Source organism: Bombina bombina, chromosome 3, assembly GCF_027579735.1.
Source record: "Bombina bombina isolate aBomBom1 chromosome 3, aBomBom1.pri, whole genome shotgun sequence".
Lineage (NCBI taxonomy): Eukaryota > Metazoa > Chordata > Amphibia > Anura > Bombinatoridae > Bombina > Bombina bombina.
In genome coordinates this window covers 830225054-830248109 of record NC_069501.1, presented here as the reverse complement: position 1 = coordinate 830248109, position 23056 = coordinate 830225054, and the positions used below count along the sequence as shown (strand labels likewise).

Sequence of the window (23056 nt, the reverse complement as noted above, 5' to 3'; positions counted from 1 at the left end):
AGATTGAAGTGATACAGATTCAGTAAATTACAGATAACCCAGCTAATCGAGCTGATACAGGTCACAGGAAACATTGCCAGTCAAGCTGATGGTTCAAGCCTTGTGGATATAAGGTTCTTAATTTATAAATCCATTTGGATTCCACCTGGAGTAGACATTGATTTCTGTCACCCCCTCTCTTGAGGGGTGGTACGTGATCAATTAATATAAACATTAATTCACCGACTGTGTGCTTCAACTGCATTAAGTGTGTCGCCACGGTTGATCAGAGGTCTGTTTGTCGATAGCCTCACCGATAGAGTGTCTGTGATTCGCCATCCTAGTGCGGATGTTATCACTTGTCTTCCCCACATAAAAGCGACCACAAATACAATTCAACAAATATACCAAAAGAGTTGTAGTACATGTGAGTTAGAATTTTATATTGAAACGTTGATTTTTGTGGGGGTGTCTAAAGTGAGATCCCTGGATCATTGAGTTGCAAGTGGTGCATCCCAAGCATCTGTAACAACCCTTCTTCTTACTTTGCTGCCAATCCCTCTGATCTGTTAACATGAGTTGATCTCTCAGAGAGCTACCCTTCCTAAAAGCAATCATAGGTGGGCCATACTCATTAAACGGTAGAGACAAATCCGTCTTGATCGATGTCCAATTTTTACTCAGGCTGTCTGAGAAGTGTCCTTTATCAGGAGAATAATCTTTGGTAAATAACAGTCTTTTAGGGTCTCCATCCATGTCCTTATGCACTTTCTGTGTGGATACGACTTCTGATTGTGTCATACTTTGTATCTCACTACAGAGTTTCTTGATTTTGTTGCTAGGATATCCCCTCAGGATAAAACGTTGTCCCATTTCATCCAACGGAGTTAATTTGTTTTTCGGGTCAGTGTTGTTCCATATAGTTCTCAACATCTGTGCTTAGGAATGGAGTTAATAAAACTTCTCAGGTGGGCACTAGAGGCATGCAAAATGGAATTATTGTCAGTTGGTTTGGCGTATAATGTGGTAGTCAACTTGTCTGCTTCCTTGTACACTAGCAAGTCCAAGAACTCTATTGCAGTTTCATGTTACTTCAATTTAAACTTCACTGTATGTTGTAATTCATTGAGCTCCTGAAACCATTATTCTAGATCTTGTGCAGTTCCGTTCCAGATGAAAAACAGGTCATCTATGTATTGGCGATACAGAGATACCTGCGCTTTATCGGAAATCCTCATGATATTTTCTTCATACTCCTCCATGAAGATGTTGGCGTACGATGGGGCCATGTTAGACCCCCATCGCCGTCCCTGATACTTGTAGGTAATGATGAGTTTCGAATTTAAAGAAATTCAATTCCAGACATCTCATGATCTCAAGGGTTTTTTCAAATCTTAATAAAGAGACTGAAAAACAAATATGGATGGTCATTAAAACTTTGCCAAAACAACAAATCTAATGGTGGCCTAATACTTTTGCACAGTACTGAATATACACATATAAATACATAAATACATATGTACACACACTATATATATACACATGTGTATTATATATCACTATGTCAAAGCCCTTTACATTCGTTTGTTTTTTTTCTAACACCTGAGACCTCATATCTTTAAGTCCATTTAACTTTCTATTGCAATTTATTTTTTAAATAATGTTTACTAGATAGTGTTATTATGAGCGTAACTGTACTTTTTAATGTATTTTTAAATTGTTTTGTGACACTTTTTTTCCTTGAATAACAGTTAATCGCATTCGCTTAAGCACAATCTAATTTAACACCTGTCCGGTTAGTGTGACTGAAGATCTCACGTAAATAGTTAGGGATAAAATTAAAAATGTTATTTCTAAATAATAATTATATAATAATATTTAATAATGCATTTTACTGTGTATTTATTGCAAATATTTCACATTCCCACATTCGAATGTTCTCCACATACAGGACTTTGTTATTTTTATTTTAAATACTTCTTTCTATATTTATCTGTATATACCTACACCTATATATCTATTCCTATAGATATTTAGGTAAAGATATGTATTTTATATTAACATTAACAGATATTTATAGAAATATATATTTAATAATAAAAATTACATATTTTTCTTTGTGAAAGACATAGGAATGTAAAATATGTGTGATGCGCTTCAGGTTTTATAGTTTTGGTCTAACGTGGTGTCTGGCGCACATGAAAAAATCTTAAGGCGCAATATTGAAATCTAAATAATCCATAGAATATATAATATAGTGTATATATTTTATTTATAATATAGCGTATATATTTTATTTAAAAAGGAATAGTTATCTCTTGATTTTGTTTGCAGGCATTTTTTTGCAGCAGTTCAAAAAATATGTTGTGCTTTTGAAAATGAATGTGCGCCAATACCTTTTTGTTTGTGTAATTGCTGGGTCATATTGGCAGCACTCCCAAAGTTGTATATATAAACTTTTTGTAAGGTGTGCTAATAAAACCAAATTTTGTATCTGTATTTAAAAATAATCAGGGAGACTCACCATCTCCCATTGGTTTAAGCACCCCACCCAAGCTCAGGTGTGCTCATGACAGTGTAATGGAATTGTGAATATTAAGCTAGGGAGTCTCATTCTATTTTGAAGAGTAAAAGAAGGAATGATTCAGCCCTCTGTGGCAAAAGGACTGTAGTGTTAGGACCAGTCTATATTGGGGCACCTTGTAAGTGGTGACTGGCTAAGCAAAATATGGCCATATTGTGTGACTAAGATCACAATTTTATTTAAAAAGAATAGTTGTCTCTTGATGTTGTTTGCAGGCATTTTTTTGCAGCAGTTCAAAAAATATGTTGTGCTTTTGAAAATGGATGTGCGCCGATACCTTTTTGTTTGTGTAATTACTGAGTTATATTGGCAGCACTCCCAAAGTTGTATATATAAACTTTTTGTAAGGTGTGCTAATAAAACCAAATTTGGTATCTGTATTTATCTGTATTTTTATATATATATATATATATATATATATATATATATATATATATATATATATATATATATATATATTTATATATATATATATTTAAAGCAGCAAAGAGGAAGTCACTCACAGGGTCTTTTAGCCGATTGGCTAAAATGCAAGATTGTAAAAAGCACAGGGATAATGGGCAGTCTGCAGGGGCTTAGATACAGGTGTTCATAGAGGTAAGATGTATATTACCATAACAGTGTTGGTTATGAAAAACTTGGCAATGGGTAAAAAAAGGATTATCTATTTTTTTAAACAATAAACATTTTTTATTTAGACTGTCCCTTTAAGGCATATTATCATTTTCACAGTACTAGAAAATTGTAAGAAGATGTACATCGTTTTGAAAGTTACAAATTACTATAGTAACCAAATAGTTTATTCACAAATAATAATAATAATTTAAACATCGCCTTTTAATAGCCAGATACAGTATGAATTTACATCTGTTAGTAATTGTTCCTCACTGTCACTGGATGTTCCTGGATGGTAAAGCACATGTCCTTTCATCTCAGAGGAAAAGGCATTAACCCTTTGGTTGCTGACTGGTTATCTCAGGTATGCCGGCAAAATTACAAGTGGAGCGTAATTGATAGCATTTGAGCTTCTGATAATAATAGCACTTAATCTATTTGGATGGTAAAAGAAATGTTAACCAGAGAATCTTAAAGCAGCCAATATGTTTAATGGAGATCACAGGAAGCGCTATAATTGCTTATATTACAAGTGGTGGGTTTAGTGCTGCACTCAAGTACAATACAAATAACACAGCAAAGTTTGCTTTTTGGGTAAATAATTAATACTTGATAGTTTGCCTTAAAAAAACTAATGGAAATTATATGGGAATAAATCATTTCAGTTTTAAGTATTCTTAATACATTGTGAGGGACTGGGAAGGGTTCAAAGGTGTAGAGAAAGATAGAGCGATAGATAGATAGATAGATAGATAGATAGATAGATAGATAGATAGATAGATAGATAGATAGATAGATAGATAGATGGTTAATAACCCTCTCTGGGGGAGAGGTAAAGAGTGTATATTAAGTCTCTTATAGAATCCTAAAAGGGGTAAATCTAAGTATCCTCAGAAAGGCAGTGCCTAATACCCAAATATAATTATACAAGATAATGCAAGGTAAAGAACAGAAGGTATTGTGGGGCACACTTATTTTCACTAAGACATGGATCGAGAGGACAGCTCTAACTATTAAAATAGAAAATATAACTATTATTGTTCATAATTAAAATAAATTCAAAAACATGTAAGTACATATATAGCACATTCAGATAATATTGGAATTATGGAAAACCTATTATGCTCGTATCTATGTTAGAATATAGATCTTTATAATGTGATTAAGACCATCTAACAAAATACACCTAAAGGGGAAACAGTAACAGTTAATTGTATATTACCATTACCATTATATCTATGTAACATTCCTTATAAATAAATAATATAATAAAATTTATTAAAATTAATTATATCAGCATCATCCAAAACATACAAAAAGGTGAAGAATAAAGTATAAAAATGTGTTCCAGGAGGGAACACAGGGTGTTTATAACACACGCTCCTCCTGTATAAAATATGAGATTCTGAGGCCTATCTATCAAGCTCCGAAAGGAGCTTGAGGGCCTGAATTTCTGGATCAGGTCCGCAAGACCTTTGTTAAATTGGCCTCTATATGTCTAAATTATAGAGTTAGATATAACTCTGTACCAATAATGATGCTTATAGAGTGTATAAGCATCATTATTGGTATGGAGTTATATCTAACCTTATAATTTAGACATATAATATCATATTTTATACAGGAGTAGCGTGTGTTATAAAAACCCTGTGTTCCCTCCTGGAACATATTTTTATACTTTATTCTTCACCTTTTTGTATGTTTTGGATGATGCTGATATCATTAATTTTAAGAAATTGTATTTAATTCAACACTGAGGATAATTTGGAATCAGACTCTTAGTTAATTTCCTTATTTATAAGGAATGTTACATAGATATAATGGTAATGGTAATATACAATTAACTGTTACTGTTTCCCCTTTAGGTGCATTTTGTTAGATGGTCTTAATCACATTATAAAGATCTATATTCTAACATAGATACGAGCATAATAGGTTTTCCATAATTCCAATATAATCTGAATGTGCTATATATGTACTTATATGTTTTGAATTTATTTTAATTCTGAACAATAAAAGTTATATTTTATATTTTAATAGTTAGAGCTGTCCTCTCGGTCCATGTCTTATTGAAAATAAGTCTCTTATAAAAAGTTTGCCCCACAATACCTTCTGTTCTTTACCTTTCATTATCTTGTATAATTATATTTGGGTATTAGGCACTGCCTATCTGAGGATACTTAGATTTACCCCTTTTAGGATTCTATAAGAGACTTAATAATCCCTGTTTACCTCTCCCCCAGAGAGGGTTATTCACCTAGTCCAGGGGTCAGCAACCTTCGGCTCCCAGATGTTTTGGAACTACATTTCCCACGATGCTGAGACACTCTTTAGGCTATCTGAGCATCATGGGAAATGTAGTTACAAAACATCTGGGAGCCGAAGGTTGCTGAGCCCTGACCTAGTACTTCTTTCGACTATTCGGTAGTCTTTCTGGGAATAATTATGGCATCCATCAGTTTGATGGATGATTTTCTCTGTAGAGAGAAAGAACGCAAAAGCCAATATAGACAAAACCTTCAGCAATTTTTCAGCAGAGGGAACTCCCAATCCTGAAATTAATGACTGGGAAACTGGTCTCAAATTATTAGGAGATTAACTAAGGAAATATACACAATCAGTCTGGAATAAAAGTACCTATGATAGGTATCTTGCAAAACATATTATTCCAAGGGGCCTAAGAGTCAGATTATTTCCCTTCTTTTCCTTCCATATAGAAAGTTATAGAGGTAGATGGGAACAAGCACTAATATCATGCTCTGAGGTACTAGTAGCTATTCTTACAGATTATGAAACTGAAATCATAGAAGAACTGAGTAAAGAAATATCTGACCTAAATACAAAATTACACAATTTTGAGTCATTAGAGAATTTTAAAACCGCTTACAAAAATCTAAGAGCAGAATTAGACACAAAAGAAAAATAAATAATACAGAAATGTGATAAACTAACTAGGGATATCAAAGATTTTGAAAAAGGTTGCATTTCTATGTGGGATGAAATGAATCCAAGACGCATGAGGAATTATCTTCTTTCTAATAAAAATAAAGGTGAAATAGTATCTTCAGAATGTGAAACCTCAGCAGCAGAGGACACAGATGAAATATTAACTAATAGAACTTTACTGGTACAAAACACAAGTGACAGACAGACTATATTGTCAAAAAACGTGGAAGCCAAAAAATCAAAAGCAAAGGAAAAAGAAGGGGTGGGCAACCAAGACAGAAACCTCAAAAACAGGACCAGATGGGGTTACAAAAACAATGGGGAAGCAGGGAGGATTGCGGGAAAAGACCACACTGGTAGAACCAGGAAACCTGCAAATTATTAATCTCTGACAAAACCCTTACCATACACCATACAAGTGTTTTAAATAAAGGGCTATCCTTTTCCCCCACGCAAAATCTTAATCATTTTGAGACTATTAAAGATTTATACCTTTTTGTTAGAAAGATAGCATTAAAGACACTTTATACCAGACATGATGACAGCAATCTAGATGATATAGCTTTATCAAATCTAGTCTCTCTCTTAGAAGACAATGATGATGAATCCCTTACCAATTCAGACTGGTTGTCTAAAATAAGAACAAAATCAAACCTTCATGCCACAGGTGACACAATTTTCGCAAATTGACACCTATTTGAAAGAAGTTACAAGTAACATTCTTAAACTGGAGACCAAAACATCCTCAAATTTGAGCAAATATGAACAACTAGCATTGAAGGATATACAAACATGGTCAGACGTTATTGGAAGCCATCGGATAAAGGTGGAAATATTGTTCTTTGGCCAAAAGATATGTACATAATTGAGGCTTTAAAACAACTGGGAGACAAAAGATGCTATTAGCCTCTCTTTGGAGATCCAACCTTGGACTATCTGTCTATATACAGAAATATCATAGAAATTTCTAAGAAAGATAACATCATTAACAACATAGAGTACAAATATTTTTCGAAAAAAACAAAAATAGCAACACTGTACCTCCTACCTAAGATCCATAACAACAGTCTGACACCCCCAGGAAGACCTATTGTCTCTGGTATAGGAAGCTTATGTGAACAAGCTTCTAGATATATAGACTTCAGACTAAGGAATATCGTGTTATCATAACCCTCCTATGTCAGGGACACTATGGATGTCTTATGTAAATCAAAGGCATCATTCTGGATGACAATACTTTACTTGCGACATGTGATGTAGAATCACTATACACCTCAATAGATCATGATTGGGGCTGTTTCGCAGCAGACTATTTTCTCAAAATGGAAGCATCTAGTTGTACTGAGAAGAATCAGTTCATAATATGGTTACTCAAGTTCATTCTTAACCATAATTATTTTGTATTCAACTACAGATTTTATCTCCAAATCAGGGGTACCGCCATGGGGACAGCGTGTGCCCCAACATACGCAAATTTGTATCTTGGATGGTAGGAGCGGGAAATCGTTTTTGGAGAAAATATGGCCAAATATGCAGAGAACATCATACTATGGCTGAGATACATAGATGACGCCTTTATCTTATGGAAGGGTGACATTAATACATTTCAGACATTCGTAAAAGATCTTTATTCTAATTATCTAAATCTTAAGTTGACGTATATAATTAAATTTGATAAAGTAACCATCCTAGACTTAGAGATCACCAGGGACATGTTTGGTAAAATAGGAACTAGCCTCTACAGGAAAGAAACAGTGACTAATTCCATTCTACGATTCGAAAGCGCACAACATGAGCCAACTAAAAGGGAAATCCCCTTTGGGGAATTTTTACGCCTAAGACGCAACTGTTCGGATTTGGATAACTTTAAGAGACAGGCAAAATACCTAAAAACAAGACTGAAAGAAAGAGGCTATCCGAATTCACTCCTCAAAAAGGCCTATCATTGATCACTTCATTTTGTGAGATCAGATCTTCTTATACCAAAAAGAAAAGAGAATATAGACAATAAATAAGATTCATTGGGACTTATAATGAAGCCCATAAGGAAATCACTGAAATCCTGAATAGACATATTCACATATTAGACACCGATGATGTCCTTGCTAAACAAATTGGCCAAAAAAGTCTCAGTTACAAGTAGAAGAGCTCCCGTGATAAGGGATACCATTGTGAGAAGTCATTTCACTAGATATGGGAATAGGAGGAAAGACAACCTAAAGGGTACCTACCCATGTGGGACCTGTAAATTCTGTACATACATCAGTACAGTAAAACAGATTGAAGTGTTCCCCAAAGGAGTAAGATATATAAATAATATTTATTACTGTTGTACTAAGAATATCATATACTGTATTGAATGCTGCTGTGGGATGAGATATGTTGGGATGTCTACCAGGGAGCTCAGAACGAGATTGGGTGAGCATCTCAGAAATATTCGGAATGCTAGAAGTGATCTTGACAAAGGAAAGAAAATCACAATGGTAGCCAAACATTTTCTTATGAAGCATGGAGGAAAAGCAGAACTAAAATGCTAGATCCTACAAAAGGTTAAACCAGGCATAAGAGGGGGCAATATAGAAACAATGCTCCTCAGAGAAGAAACAAAATTGATTTTTTGGCTACAGACCATGGCTCTGAAAGGTCTAAATGAGCAATTAGGTTTTGGCCCATTTTTATAGAACAAACTGACTATTAAGTTCATTAATGGTTAATCTGGAGTTATATACACTCCCGTTAAGTACCATACACATGTAAAATCTCTTAATTTCACAACTTTTCAACCTCAGTAACCATAATATGAATACAATACTGATACTATGTATAATCAAAATATATTGTGCCCTAGAAATTTTGAAACAACATAAAACATGGTCTTTAAAATGAATTCCCTTTTGATTACACTGTCTTCTCTCCCCAATTCAAATACATAAATATCTACTCTTTAAGAATAATATTTAAATATGCTATTGCACTTTCCACCTTTTGTCCCTCTTTGATGAAATTAGACCTAATAATATTGGAATGAAGAGATCTACCTTCTTACCTTAGTTATCATATTAAAACACTGGAAAATAGGTGTTTATTATTACTTTCCATCCCTGATCAATAATAAAAAATATTCTAAACATATCTTTTAGAAGGTCAAAAAGTAATGTCAAGATATACACTAATTACTGTGTATGGGTAATCATTTTTGAAACCTTGTCACTACTAATGAAGATAAGCTCTAATTCATATATATATATATATATATATATATATATATATATATATATATATATATATATATATTACTCTCCGTGAGTAATACCTAAATTCTCTAATAGCGCTCCCCTTAGTGCGTCTCTCAATCCTGATAGAACTACTTACAATAATAGTGGAATAGAGAGATTTATCTTTTCAATCATCTAGTTCACTACAGCGATTGATTTTGCAATACAATACTCATAGGCAGGATTTGTTAGCATCACTTTCTAAATTTGAACATAAATAAGCATTACATATCACAAAGTGACTTTTATTCTATACACTTATCACTGTGTTCTGATAAAACTTGCACAAACTGCCACAATGAATAAACAGAAGTTCTAATTTTTCTGTGTACCTCTACCATTTCAGATGAAATGTAAACATATACGTCACGTAAGCACGCAACGTCACAGCCGCAATCTAATTGCCAACAGTAGTCAGATGTTAGGATCACACCCCCTCTTTAGATTGGCCAGCTTTCACATAAATATGGACTTCATGAGAGGACACCCCACGCCTTTGAGAAAGCAGTTGGCGAAACGCTTGTCAGGAGTTTGCACTGCTTCTCCTGTATCTATGTTGTTGATGATAGATTTATAACTTAATTCTGTTGGCCTTAATTGGCAATGCTACTGTTTATAAGGGGTAATTTACCTGTTTCCAGCTATAGTTACTAAAAGAAAACCGCCTGAGACACTATATATTTCTGTTAATATGTGGGCAATGTTTGCAAACCTGGGGGACTAAATAGCTAGTTTTTCTCCTGAGATAAATTAACTAGTTATAGCATCTTGGGTAACGTAGGTAACTTGTATAATAGACCTCTTATACACTCTATAAGCATCATTATTGGTACAGAGTTACAGGTGAAACTCAAAAAATTAGAATATCATGCAAAAGTTTATTTATTTCACTAATACAACTTAAAAGGTGAAACTAATATATGAGATAAACTAATTACATGCAAAGCAAGATAGTTCAAGCCGTGATTTGTCATAATTGTGATGATTATGGCTTACAGCTCATGAAAACCCCAAATCCACAATCTCAGAAAATTAGAATATTGTGAAAAGGTGCAAAATTCTAGGCTCAAAGTGCCCCACTCTAATCAGTTAATTAAGCCATAACACCTGCAAATGGTTCCTGAGCCTTTAAATGGTCTCTCAGCCTGGTTCAGTAGGAATCAGAATCATGGGAAAGACTGCTGACCTGACAGTTGTGCAGAAAACCATCATTGACACTCTCCATAAGGAGGGAAAGCCTCAAAAGGTAATTGCAAAAGAAGTTGGATGTTCCCAAAGTGCTGTATCAAAGCACATTAATAGAAAGTTATGTGGAAGGGAAAAGTGTGGAAGAAAAAGCTGCACAAGCAGTAGGGATGATCGCAGCCTGGAGAGGATTGTCAGGAAAAAGCCATTCAAAAGTGTTGGGGACTTTCACAAGGAGTGGACTGTGGCAACACCTCAGCAGTGCCACAGGCTGATAACTTCCAGGCCATGCCACATTGAGGCAGTTATTGCTGCAAAAGAGGCCCAAACCAAGTACTGAGTACATACAATATGCATGCTTATACTTTTCAGAGGTCTGATATTGTTCTATGTACAATCCTTGTTTTATTGATTGCATGTAATATTCTAATTTTCTGAGATTGTGAATTTGGGGTTTTCATGAGCTGTAAGCCATAATCATCACAATTATGACAAATCACAACTTGAACTATCTTGCTTTGCACGTAATGAGTCTATCTCATATATTAGTTTCACCTTTTAAGTTGCATTAGTGAAATAAATTGACTTTTGCACGATATTCTAATTTTTTGAGTTTCACCTGTATATCTAACCCTATAATTTAGACATATAATCTTATATTTTATACAGGAGGAGCGTGTGTTATAAAAACCCTGTGTTCCTTCCTGGAACACATTTTTATACTTTATTCTTCACCTTTTTGTATGTTTTGGATGATGCTGATATCATTAATTTTAATAAATTTTATTTAATTCAACACTGAGGATATTTTGGAATCAGACTCTTAGTTAATTTCCTTATTTATAAGGAATGTTACATAGATATAATGGTAATGGTAATATACAATTAACTGTTACTGTTTCCCCTTTAGGGGTATTTTGTTAGATGGTCTTAATCAAATTATAAAGATCTATATTCTAACATAGATACGAGCATAATAGGTTTTCCGTAATTCCAATATTATCTGAATGTGCTATATATGTACTTACATGTTTTTTAATTTATTTTATTTTATGAACAATAAAAGTTATATTTTATATTTTAATAGTTAGAGCTGTCGTCTCGGTCCATGTCTTATTGAAAATAAGTCTCTTATAAAAAGTGTGCCCCACAATATCTTCTGTTCTTTACCTTTCATTATCTTAGATAGATAGAAGGGCCTGCAACCTGCACTAATAAAAAGGCAGTTTTGACATTTTTTTGTGGTTTTGATTAGGATTAATATTTGTAAATTTGATATATAGGAAAAAAAATGATATGTTAGTTTACAGCATTTAAAAAAAATCCTCCCTTCTTCCTTCTCTATTTCCTGCATTAGGTCTTAAAATTCATTAATTGATTTTGAACATGCAATTTAATGTGATGTAATTTAATGTAATTTAGAATTTAAATTTGTTATAATATTTTGAATTAATAAAAATACCATAACGAGATAATGTCTTGGTCTCCCTCCAGTTACAATTGGGGGTAACAAGTTTCAGTATGTGCAATTGGTATAGAACACTTGTGTGGTAATAAACATTGTATATAAGGGAGCAAGTGTAAGGGAGCCTGTAGCCAGCCAACAAGGACAAGGATTACCCTGAAACATGTATGGCTGTTCCTTCACACACTACCTATACTGGATTTCAGATGTTTGCAATTTGTCAAGTTCCGATGTTTTTAAAATTTTGAAAGTAAAGGATTTGTTTTACATCCTTGTCCTGATTTTTTGGTAAGATTCGAAGAACTGGATACCTAATAAAAAGCTCCCCTGCATTACATGCTTATGTATAGACTGGCTGCTATGGGCCCCCAGGACCCACTGCATCTTCTTCCCAATGGTAGTTCTGCCTCGGTCTGAGGGACCGCATAATACTAACAAATCATCTTATAGAAAATCTCCAGACCAGAGAGCTTTAGAGAATCGACCCCATAGTTTAATTTATTTCCTTTACCTCCTTTCCAAGAGAGTTTACTGAGGTAAGCTCAGGAGCATGCACATATTTTAAGCATTCTATGGCATCAGTGTTTGCAACAATTTTTTAGTGCTCAAAACACATGCATGCTCCTGAGCTTATCTAGATGTGCTCTTTTCTTTTGAAGGTGGTGATAGTCCATGAAAATCCTTACTTGTGGAGGAGGCACAGACACCCCACAGAAATTATTTCTCCTACTTCCCTTTCTCTCACATTAGTTATTTGGAATGTCAAGGAGTGGCAATGATAGAGGTGTTAAGGATTATTATTGGATATAATAAACAACTTTCCCCCAAATGGATAGTTTCTGTAAGAGAGGGACTTAGCAGAAGTACTGACTGTGCAACGTACATCTTCTCTCTGGAGTTGTGTTTAAAACCCTGCCAAGGACATTGTTGGGATAGATTTTTAGCACCCTCCTTCTTGGCCATGAAGATTTACTTCCTGAATATATCCACTGCTGTTAGTTATAGGATTGTATGGGCTCTCTTGCTGCAATTCTGGGAATATTTCTGGGCAAGATCATTGTATTGGGCATTTTCTTTGGTAAGCACCAGTTCCCCCACATATTCCGCAGGCTAATAGTACATACACAAGTTGTGTAATTTTATAGCCAGTTAAACATTATCATTATATGTTATATCTAAGAACATTTTGTCTGTGTTTTACACTTTAACAGGGTATAGATTTATATTTCATATTCCCAGGGGAGTGTGGCTATACTTCTTGCATTTTCACACACTAGGGACTGAGTAGCAGCTCCTGCAGGATAGGGATCTAGGTATCACTAGGTACAACTTACTTCCTTAACACTGAGAAGAGATTTTTATTTGATTGATGTATAAAGTGCTTTGTGACTTTAGATGGTGCCTTATGGCGTCGCACTTATTTTACCGTTACTGGCTGGAGTTCTTCTGTGGGAACATCTCCTGAGACTGGAAAGAGCTTGTCTAGCTACAGTTCCCTCTCCTTTGCACGTATATTGTGGAAATAAGTTGCAGCGCAATGCCTTCTTACATTCTTCAGTTTTTCTTAGGTCGTTTAGACCAGCATCAAGGAAGCTCTAATCATAGTGCGGGTGTTTGAGGAGAGAGCAGAGTGGGAGAGTCTCAGGCTTTCCCGCTAGTGTCTGTCTGTCTGTGTTTTCTCCATAGGTTTGTCATATTTATTCTAAATTATATCAATTTGTTGGGTTTTGTCTCGGTTGACACAACTTTGGGAAGGAAAGTTTTTCAGGTGATGGTTCCTGGTAAAAAGGTGTCTGCCTTTCATTCTTTCCGACCCGTTTTCCTTTGTAGGTTTCACAGCTTGGGTATTAGTCCCTACAAGTAAGTATTTATTCTTACCTGATAAATTCCTTTTTTTCTTGGTGGCGATAGTCCATGAACACGCCCATTTTTTACTTGTTTGCACCTCGTTTACCTACTATCTTTCTTACTTCTTTGTCTTTTTTCTTGACTATATGTATTACTGGGAGAGAGAGGGAAGTAGGAGGGATTGTTAAAGTTTTTTTGTGTGGATTCCTTGCCTCCTCCTGGTGGCCAGGAAGTGAATTCCCACAAGAAAAGATTTTAGTGGACTATCACCACTAAGAAAGAAAGGAATTACTAAAGTAAGAATAAATTATGTTTTTGTAAAGAACTATGTTTCAACAATGAATACCAAGAGAATGAGTTAAATGTAATAACATCAATTGGTAAGATCTGTTTGTTTAATAGCTCTATTGGTTGAATCACAGATCTTAAACCTTGTCCCTTTAAGCTCTGCATAGTAAGCTAAGAGCCAGATTACAAGTGTCCCACTAATGATAGTGCAGGACGCGATATGCAATATCGCTGGACAACGCTAACATTAGCTTGTGACTTGATATTACATGTCCATGATAAATCACGTTTACCAGAGACACATTTAGGCAACCAACATCACTCTAGTGCAGCCTATACTTTCAATGGAGAGTGGGAATGCGCTAACATATGCACATATTACAAGTTAAAAGTTGTAGTTTAAAAAAGCTGAAACATAATGCTACTTGAGATCTGACCTAAATGCTAAGTGTTAAATAGGCTTTAAAGGGGTTAAAAAGGGATTTGGTACAGTATATGGCAGTGTTTGATTGGAAAGGACTATGCATATATACTGTATATGTCTTAATATGTGTGTGGGTGTATATATACATGTAAATACATGTATATTTAAGTGTTTATAGGTGTAAATATGTATTTGCACACATACATATAAACACATAAATAGACATGTAAATATATATATATATATATATATATATATATATATATATATATACACACACACATATTTAGAGTATTTACTGTATATACACTTTTAAGCCCTTCCCAGACAAATACCTTGAAACATGCCACATTATTTTTATACATTTTTTAACATAAATGTGTTTTTAATAGATATACTTGAAATTCCTTCACTTAGAAAAAAAAATGTTATTTTTATTCTTAAATAGATAGTTCTCTCTCTTATATATAAACATTTAAAATTAGGGGGAGGTAAAAGGTGAGTTTAAAATCCTCCACTACGCACAAAATATTGAGAAAATAACTCATTATGTAGTTCATTAACAAATCTAGACAGGACAGAAGGCTTGTTTTTCCCACAGAAAACCTCTGAATTACATTGTTTCCAATGTAGCAAAGGATTCTGGGTAAGATATGCAAATTATGTTCACAATGACAAACCTTTTTACTTCAGGTCTGCTTCACTGTACTAAACCTATCTAAGCTTATAAGCTGTGTAAACAGCGATGCTTTGGCGTAAAGGCAATCTGCTGAAAAGCAGACCTGAAGTAAAAAGGTGTGTTGTGAACCTAATTTTCATATCTTACCCAGAATCCTTTGCTGCATTGGAAACAAGGTTTTCTGTGGGAAAAACAAGCCTTCTGGCCTGTCTATATTTGTTAATAAACTACACAATGAGCTATTCTCTCTCTCTCTTGTATATATATATATATATATATATATATATATATATATATATATATATATATATATATATATATATATATATATATATATATATATATATATATATATGTATATATATATATGTATATATATATATGTATATATATATATATATGTATATATATATATATATATATATATATATATATATATATATATATATATATATATATATATATATATATATATATATATATTGTATATTTGAAAAAAAATGAATATATATATATATATATAAAAAAAAATCAGTGAACTCCTCTATAGTTACAGTTGGGGCACGCCCCTAAAAAATTTTAGGGCAAAAATATAAAACAAATAAAATAATATAAATGTAAGGTAGGACAGCCAGGTTATTAGTTTTTTGGGGGGAGTTTTGTTGGAGGGGGATATGGTAGTCAGCCTTTCTCTAATATACTGGTGTGAGGTAGATATGTTTACACTCCAGAAAACCCTCTTATGCAAAGAATGCTTCCATTAGAAGCACCATCTGATATCAGGTCTGTGAACTTAATAAGATGAAAGCAGATGGAGTATTTTCCTGGAGACAGATCCAGTGCATTGGGGCGCAAGTGCTGGGGGCCATGCAGTTTGCATAACGCTCATCAGAGAGTGCCTGTAACGGATGCATTCTCTGCACTGTGTATCTGCTTAATGTGCTGTCTAAATCCTGGATGCACACAGTTTATTTGCATAAGTTTTTCTTTACTTAGCGGCATCTCCCTCCCAGTTAATTTTCTGGATAACTATTACATTGTTATTGCTTACTTTTTTAATAATATATATGTATATATGGAGTGGGCGGAGCCATCTGGAGGTGAGTCTTTATTTCAAGAGCTGGAGTTGGAGCACCCCACCATCTTCAAAATTCACCATCCGCCACTGATATTTAGAAATAACTGTTAAAAAATAAAAGAACATTTTCTTCTATGTGAAGATCATAGGAATGTAAGATATTCCTTCAGCTTTAGTGCAGCAGATTTAGCGCAGGGCCGGGTTAGCGTGCAAACGATAACTAATAGTCATTTCTTCAACACACTCCGAAAAACTCTATGGGGAGAAGGTGTTAGCGTGGCTGCGATATCTAAAGTCCTGAGTTTACTGTGCCTCTGTCTTGGCTCACGCACTAGATTTTTGCTTTCAACTTGTAATACATGGCCTAATGCAGCCACATTTAATTTTTTGCTTTGATCGCATTAAGTGCTCAAGTGAAAAATAATTAATATTTTAAATTAATTTTTTAATTAATATTTTAAAATTTTCTATGCTTCTGGGACATAACCTTTTATAAAGCCTTTCCACTGGTGTTTATTTTTCCTTATTCTGTTTCCATTTAGGGTCAGCTATAATTTTTATGATCAGTGAGTAGAAAATTAGTAGAATTCCCGAACTCTTTTGTTGTGAACAGTTAGGGTCAAATGCAAATGAGATTGTGCTTTTGAATAAGCAATCAGTGGGTAGAATATTGCCAGGACAAATGGAAGCACTCCAGCCTCTCTGAAAGCTGTTGAAAATGCATCAGTTTAACAGCAAAAGCAGGCAAAATAAATAGCTAACATGCATTGCAAAGGTGATTTTTTTTAACCCTTGAACGAAAGTGTTTCTGTTGATCATGAATGAAGAATCATACCCATGAAATTGGGATCTATTTGATATGATACCTAAGATCCGTGGCTATAAGATTCTCAAAAGAAATTTAGTATACTTATTTTTAAACTTATTTTTTGTTTGTTTTGGTAATCTAACTTGTAATAATGTGAAAATCTGAATGCTCTAATTTTCATTGTGTGCATGTTCTTCGTTACTATTTAAAAACTATACCATATTTGAAGGGATATGAAATCCAACATTTTTCTTTTATGATTCTGATAGAGTAGATAAGTTTAAACAACTTTCAAATTAAAGTCTATTATCAAATTTGCTTAATTATATTGATATCCTTTGTTGAAGGGGCATACCTAGGTAGCCTCAGAAGCAGACATGCACTACTGGTAGCTAGCTTAACGGGACAGTATACTGTAAAATAGTTTTTCCCTTAATGTATTTTCAATGGCTTGTTATTGCAGCTGCAAAAGTATGAGAAATTGCATTTTCAGGTTTATTTGTGTATAATAATTAGCTGGTTTGTGCTTTTAAACCACAACCTATTGAAATGGGCTGAATTTGCAAGTAATATCAAATCTCATTAAGTTATCACTTTGTGTACGCAGAGTTGCTCCCTTATCTTATATTTGTCAGGAAAACCAAAGCTCAATGGGAAATTAAAGTTTGTTTTTTTACTTAAATATCCTGCACATCACTGGGAGTGTAATTTCTTTTGCTGGCTGTGTTTACATAGACTTATCAATAGCCTGGACTTAAGTATATAAACTTTCAGTATAGGTTGGGATACCACAGGCTAAATCAGCTATTTCAAATGTTGAAATAAGAGGAAACTTTTGGGTAAACTGTCCCTTTAACACATTGGGTGAGCCAATGACGAGGTGTTTTTGTGCAGCCACTAATCTTGAGGGCCGGACTAGGAGATCAATCTGGACATTGACTTTTTTTAAGACAGGCCCAGCCACCAAGCCCCTGGCCCGTCCTCCCTCACCTGACCCAGCCCTTTACCTTGTGGCTGTAAGGAGCAAAGCACAAGGCTTGCTCACTGACCTCCCTGGAGGCCCCCTCTGCACAAGGGATATGGCCCTGCAGTGCCAGCATCCCACTGGAAGTTCCCTCCGCACAAGTGATATGTGGTATCCCAGTGGACCAATCCGGCGCTGCTAATTTACAGATAGCTCCCAGTAGTGCATTGCTGCTTCTGAGGCTACTTAGGTATGCTTTTAAATGAAGGATACCAAGATAATTAAACAAATTAGATCATGGAAGTTGTTAAAAATGCTTTATCTGAATGATAAATGTTTAATTTGACTTTACTATGCTTTTAAGTAACAAATGTCAAACATGGGGATGATAAATATCTTGTTTTTTGAGTTTGCTAAAACGCTTCCTTAGTAATACAGTTAATGATGGGTCACTTTGGTGTACAGACTGAAATTACTTATTGACTTGTTAGCCTTGCACAATCAACTCTCATGCATATTTTGCTGAATTCTACTTTTCAACTAAGTCTAGCAATGAATAGAATTTCAGATATCATTAGCCGCATGTCCTTTTTTCAGTCAAATGTTCCTAATCCAAAAGACAGAAACATTAATTACTTTTTTCTACTTATAATGTGATATTCTATCTTATTAAGAAGCACTAACTGCTGTTTCTATCTTTTCCTTTTTCAGACGTCCATTAGCTTTACCAATTTCAAAGCAAGACAGTTTGCTGGAAAAGGATACAATGTTTAAAGACTCGGGCAAGGCTATCTGTAATCAGTATTCACAAGACAAATCTTCAGAAAGAGTCATTATTTGCAGCAACACAAAACTGGAGCAGGTAAAAGAAGGAACTTGACTTTGAGAAGGGTATAATATGTCACACATTTAACAATTCTTTATTGAAATCTTCAATAAACACACATACACAAACCTACACACCCACAAACAGATCTATATACACACACATACACAAACCTACACACCCACAAACAGATCTATATACACACACATACACACACCTACACATACACCCACACACAACCCTACACATACCCACAAACAGACATATATTAGCATCTACACGCAGACACACCTACATACCTCTAAACACACACATACTCTCACACACACCCCTACACACACACAGACACACATCCACAAACAGATCTATATAGACCTATATGAAGAGAAAGGAAAAGGCGCCCATGTGGTGTAGTATTGTGGTAAAATTCGTGAAAATCTGTAGATAGAATATTACTCACAAGTCTCCTAGCACTACCAAAGTGCTATATATGCATTCTGGATCTTATAGCCATCCAACAAGCTCACTCCTCGATATGCTTAGAAATGTAGAATGCATATCCTCTAGGTGAATCCTCTGGCACTGTAGGATTTCACTAAATAAGTGCTACGTTACTAATCTCCAAGTGGTGTTAACTTAAGAAATCGTAAAGGTGCTCCCAAGAACCTAAAAACCTTATTCAAGATAAATAGGAACAAAGGATATATGCAGCCAGACTCTAATGTAACAAACCACAAAGCTGAGATATAATTGTAACAGCACTGTATTCAAAAAACATACAATTAAAATCACAACGTGTTTCTCTGTGTTACACTGTTTCCTCAGGTGAATAAATATACACTGTTGCTTATCGAGCTTTAAAGACCGCTGGCGTCCTCAAATCCTTATTGCGCATGCGCGTATCAAAGGACCCACCTTCTCCCGCTTCAGTCTGTAATAGGACCAGATCAAATGGGGATGGGTTACGCATATAGCAACGGAACTAGGCGGCCGCGGTGTACATGTTATAATCATATTAAATATAATTTAAACATTTAAAGTCCATACGAGTGGAAAACCGTAGCAAAAAATACATCATAAAGTTGTATAACAGTTCATCGAAATGGCATTAAGCAAAAAATTCAAACACTTAGATCGTTCTTAAATGTAATAACGATATGTGCCCTATATTTTATCATATGTGATATAATATACTGTGATATTTCATACGTTTTAGTGTATAAATAAATGTGTATATAAAAGTGCCTCGTGTATTATTGTAACTAATATTAACTATAGTGTAACATAATAATCTCCAAAGAATGTGTCAACTATAACCTAATAGCATAACAGAATATTTAAGTTTAACATAAAAATATACATATATTCATTGAACCAATACATAGTTCCCTAGTGTCAAAGATTTAAAGTGTCTACTAATATAAAAAAAAACATTTCTACTAAACAAAGCTCAGCTATCAAATGCTGCCATGTCAATATTCTCATTGAGACCAAATGGGGATAGAATTTTTAGTTTCCATATCCAGAAAGTTTCTCGCTGTCTTAATCTATTAAATCTATTGACCCCCCAGTTACCTGGAATTTGCTCAATAGGGATAATTTTAATGGCATCTGTACAATCAGGGTGTTCACTAGCTATGTTTCTTGGAATGTTCAACTTAATCAATTTGTGTTTAATATTTCTGCTATGTTCCCCCCATCTTTTTTTGATGGGTCTATAGGACCTTCCCACGTACTGTAAACCACAAATGCATTGTAATAAATATACAACAAAAGTGGAGTCACATGTAAAATGCATATTAATCATAAACTTCTCTCCTGTGGAGTGTGATATAAATTCATTAATTTTACCAGGAACATAATCACACATTTCACACAATTTTTTCCCACATTTAAATGTACCTGATGGTTTCAGTCTCCAATGAGTATTACCCTTCTTTCTTATTTAAACCCTTTATTGCCCCAGTTTTAGTTTTTCTGGCATTCTCTTTCTTTGTTAAAATTTGGCTAGGAGCTAATGTATTTTTCAACATGGGAGCTCTTCTAAAAGGTACACAATGGACCATTACCTATTATGTTCTTTAGAGTTATGTCACCTTTTAAAATAAACCAATATTTTTGTAAGATATCTTTAAGTAGTCAATGATTACTGTTATACCCCGTAATAAAACGTATAGCATTATTATCATCCTTTCCACTATACTTTTCATTTTCATTGGTTTTCCAGTTATTTACAATTTTTCTATTTTTATTGGTTTTCCATTATTTCTTAGTGGTTAAAAGGTCACTTCTATCTTTCATTTTAGCTTTTCTATAGCCTTCATTAATCAAGTCATTTGGGTACCCCCTTTCTATAAATCTCTCTTTTAGAATCAGGGCTTGTTTTTCAAAATCTCTAATATCAGAACAATTTCTCCTTATTCTACAGAATTGATTAAAAGGTATATTGTTTTTCCATGGTCAATAGTGATTACTTCTATATAGTAGATAACTATTTCTATCAACATCCTTAAAGAATGTCCTAGTAGCAACTTTGCCTTCAGATCCCCAATATAACATCAGATCTAAAAACTCAATACTTTCATCATCAATCTTAGAGGTGAAATCAATGCCCATGTCATTATGATTAAGATGTTCAATGAATCTGGCTGCATATATCCCTTTTTCCTATTTATCTTGAATAAGGTTTTTAGGTTCTTGGGAGCACCTTTACGATTTCTTAAGTTAACACCACTTGGAGATTAGTAATGTAGCACTTATTTAGTGAAATCCTACAGTGCCAGAGGATTCCCCTAGAGGATATACATTCTACATTTCTGAGCATATCGAGGAGTGAGCTTGCAGGATGGCTATAAGATCCAGAATGCGTATATAGCACTTTGGTAGTGCTAGGAGACTTGTGAGTAATATTCTATCTACAGATTTTTCACGAATTTTACCACAATACTACACCACATGGGCACCTTTTCCTTTCTCTTCATATAGAACTTCGTTTGTGGATGTGACGCCATGACCCTTGTTGGAAACTAGGCTGCTGGACGATCCCCCATTTTGATTTGGGACGGAGTGTCTGTGTAGTTTTATGCCAAGAGGCGTTAATTTTATCTGGTTGATCATCTCCTGGCTGGGAGCGCACCTATCACAAACTCTTTTAGTTTGTACGTTGTAGATCTATATAGGCACCTACACACACACACAGACCTACATACCTCTACACACACACACCCACAAACCGATCTATATAGGCACCTACACACACACCTACATACCTCACACACACAAACATACTCTCACACACTGTAATACCAGGACTCTATTAAGAATTGGGAATTAGGTTCAAGTTCAACTCAGTCTCACAAAATAGCGGAATTAATAAAATAATCCCTGTTCTGCTCATAGACTGAGGGCCCAAAAGGGAAATAGCAGCAATGTGTTGCAGAGATTGCAAACTGTCTCTTTAAATATTGGTGCTTTGAGCTGTAACCACTCCAAATAGCAAGGTATAACAATCACTCCCAGTGTAGCAAAGTTATCAACAGACAGGATAAAATAAATCAATCACACTCAATATTGCAGATTATATGTATTCCAGTTAATATGGATATCAGAAACAATGGTGCAGTCTCTTTATAAACAGATGCAGCAAGTTCAGGATTAATTACAGGAATGTCTAGAGAATGCAGGCAATATATAAATCAAGTCTAGCAAGGCAAATGTGCAGAGTTTTACAGAACAAGTTTAAAGTAATCTCACCCCAGGAGTTGCAGTCCATTTGGCAACTACAGTGTGATGAGAGACAGAGAGAGGTGCTGTGAAATCCGTTTCTGTGTAACAGCTTGCAGACTGAGTCAGGAAGTGCTGGAGAGCAGGAGGAGGTGCCAGTAAGGAGGGTAAGACTTACAATTCCAGCAGGGTATCCAGGAATATGCCTGTGAAAGGAGAGGTAAAGATTACCTTAACAGAAGCTCTTACTTCAGACTGCCAAGGCAGAGAGAGCTTAATGCTGCAGCAGTAGTTGTTTTCCAGGTTACAGCTGACAAAGGAGAGATGGTAAATTAAGTGGAGGCTTAGCTGAACTACTTAGACAGTAGT

The 23056-nt window shown here is 34.6% G+C and overlaps 1 protein-coding gene across 1 annotated transcript in view; it reads left to right on the top strand.

Moving 5' to 3' along the window:
- Positions 1 to 23056, top strand: part of MYO16 (myosin XVI) — a 944954-nt gene that overhangs the window by 231853 nt on the left and 690045 nt on the right. Inside the window, exon 9 of the mRNA XM_053707787.1 lies at positions 18850 to 19000. Coding sequence (XP_053563762.1) covers positions 18850 to 19000 — 151 coding nt within the window. The remainder of the gene's footprint in view (positions 1 to 18849; positions 19001 to 23056) is intronic.